Source organism: Penaeus monodon, chromosome 37 (genome assembly GCF_015228065.2).
Source record: "Penaeus monodon isolate SGIC_2016 chromosome 37, NSTDA_Pmon_1, whole genome shotgun sequence".
Taxonomy (NCBI): domain Eukaryota; kingdom Metazoa; phylum Arthropoda; class Malacostraca; order Decapoda; family Penaeidae; genus Penaeus; species Penaeus monodon.
In genome coordinates this window covers 1,548,525-1,551,024 of record NC_051422.1, presented here as the reverse complement: position 1 = coordinate 1,551,024, position 2,500 = coordinate 1,548,525, and the positions used below count along the sequence as shown (strand labels likewise).

Here is a 2,500-nt window from a genome sequence, read left to right as displayed (position 1 = left end):
TGAATAAATGAAAGAATGAATGGGGAAAAAAAACACTCACTCAGTCACCTATCACAATTACAGATTAACGGTAACCAACTTTAACAAAGATAAAAATTTTTCTTTCTTTCTTACCTTGCTGAATACTGGCTGGGGCTGATTTCGGTGACTGTGGCTTTAGAGAGAGGGTGAACTTTTCTAACATTCCTTCCTCTAGAAGCACTTGTTGACCTGCTAACTGGAACAGCCCATCCACATCTAGAAATGTGATTGGTTCATTGATATATGTAATTTCATACTAAATGTATACAAAAAACTGTATAAAAAAGAAAGAGGAAGAAGTCAAAACAGTGATAGAAAATATTAAAACAATGTATATTAAATTCTTTCCTAATAAACAATTGTTAAAAAATATTTACTCATACATACATCAATATCTCACATGGAAAAGCATCAAAACCCAAACTCCAATGAATCAAACTACTTTGACACAATAAATAAAACTAACGAAACACTTACTGGTAGCAACAGAATTGTTATGAAAGAAAGGTGTTATTGCGGGGATTAACGTTTGGTACAGTTCACCTCGGCCAAGGAGGAACACCGCTTTTAGGTCTGCCAGTTCTGCCACCAGTCCTGCTTCCAGAACTAGAGTCCAAAGTTGCTGCAAGAATATGCGTATTTTTCAATTTTTTAGATTTTTCAAAAGGGTCTTTCCTTGTATTAACTAAAAACATATGTGACGAAAATACATGGGTTCATTATGAGGCATTACATTTAAGTTTATATTCATTTTGTATTTTTTGGAGCTAACCAAGCATCTTACATCAAATTTCAATATCTTGGAAGCAGATATAATAAATTACTTGTATATAAGTTACTGTTTTCAGACTTGAAACTTGGTAAGCCAATAGTTAATCTATCAAATAAAATGACTTCAGCTTACCTGAGACACACAATGCCTAATAGTTTCAATAACTTGGCTAAACTGAATGATGGAAAAGGTTGGAGTATTTGCTAAACTTTGTATCAGCTGCAAAAATTCCTCCTCCCTACTCTTGAGGACCAAACCGCAGAGAGACGATACCGACGATGCATCCACACTGCCTGGAAAAATAGAGATGTTCTGGTATTACATTATGTCCCTAAAGAAAAACTCTTATAAGCCAGTACTACATACACTGTGAAAACTTTAAACAAACAACACTGTATACAGAAAGTCAACACCTTTATCTTGGTGGCTTACCATTTTTTCCTTCTCTTTCAAAAATTAGAATGGATTCACCAATAAATAAAATCTTCTCTGCCACAAGAAGAGGAATGTGATTGGGCAGCATTTCCAACCGCAACTTGCATTCTGTCTTTTGAATCACGTCTTCATTTTCCTCCAAGCTCTGACAACATTTAGAGATACATATTTAAATATTTAGAGATAATATTTCTATTATGAAGCTACTATTTATTACCTGGACTATTTCTCATAATATTTTATATAGTAACTATAGGCTATTATTGAAGTAAATTGTTCTAATTGTTTATTTATCTTACCCATAATAATACTTTATTTTCAATATTAAATTATTACTGTCTTTCCTTGAAACTCAGACAATCACAAAATGGAATAAGATAATCATATAAAAAAAAAATACAATCTGTTATGAACAAGATTACGAGTTAATTGTACTCACCAAACCTTCCACATCTGGTGTCTGATCAGCTTTATCACTAGACTCTGCCTTAGAAGTATGTATAAACAATTCATTGTGAGGATCTAGCAATTGTCCATACAAAAGCCAGTGTGTCAGCTGATCATACAAAACAGAATGAACTGCTTGTTCCACTCTGCAGAAAATACAGTTTAACATTAGTAATCTGACAAGAATGACAAGAGCAAAGATGATTACTGCTACAAAAAATCTACCTTATAAGACACTAAGAAAATATATTTTTTATATTTTATACACTGCAACTTCGTATTCATTCCATTGCCAGCAAGTTTTTTTTTCAAGTAGCCAAACAAGGGGAAAATGCAAACCTCATCAACACCTCCTTTATATAAGCCACTGAATTTGCTGTGTGTTTGTGCAAAACCTCAAGGATCATGCACCCGCGAACTTTCTTGTTTTCAATCTGCATTTAAGAAATAAAAATATAATGAAACTTGCCTAATAAAAAACATTAATCATTTCTACTTAAGTTTCTTATTGAATAACACTGGACTGATTGATTATCATTATTTCTACAATCTTATTCATCAATTACCTCTGCATGTTTCTACAAAACCAAAGTCCAAAAATCAAAACAGAAAGCAATCTGCATAAATCTCATTCCTAGTTTGTCTCATTTTGACAAAACTCAGATGATTCACAAGACCAGCGTCAGAACCTACCTCTGTCACAAGAGTAGAAACGGCAGCAACCAGAGGAGCTAATGGCTGCAGAGCCAATAACAGCTGACTGAGTGGTAACTGGGGGTCATTCATTAACTTCAGCTCGAGCTCCACAACTGCTGAGTGATACTC

The 2,500-nt window shown here is 33.8% G+C and overlaps 1 protein-coding gene across 1 annotated transcript in view; it reads right to left on the bottom strand.

The window, feature by feature from the left end:
• The window catches only part of LOC119596419 (gamma-tubulin complex component 4-like), a 9,178-nt gene that overhangs the window by 1,769 nt on the left and 4,909 nt on the right, over window positions 1-2,500 (bottom strand). The window contains exons 3-9 of the mRNA XM_037945667.1: window positions 2,369-2,500; window positions 2,015-2,109; window positions 1,668-1,821; window positions 1,226-1,373; window positions 926-1,086; window positions 499-643; window positions 115-237 (exon numbers count right to left, since the gene is read on the bottom strand). The exon at window positions 2,369-2,500 is cut by the window's right edge and continues 65 nt beyond it. Coding sequence (XP_037801595.1) covers window positions 115-237; window positions 499-643; window positions 926-1,086; window positions 1,226-1,373; window positions 1,668-1,821; window positions 2,015-2,109; window positions 2,369-2,500 — 958 coding nt within the window. The remainder of the gene's footprint in view (window positions 1-114; window positions 238-498; window positions 644-925; window positions 1,087-1,225; window positions 1,374-1,667; window positions 1,822-2,014; window positions 2,110-2,368) is intronic.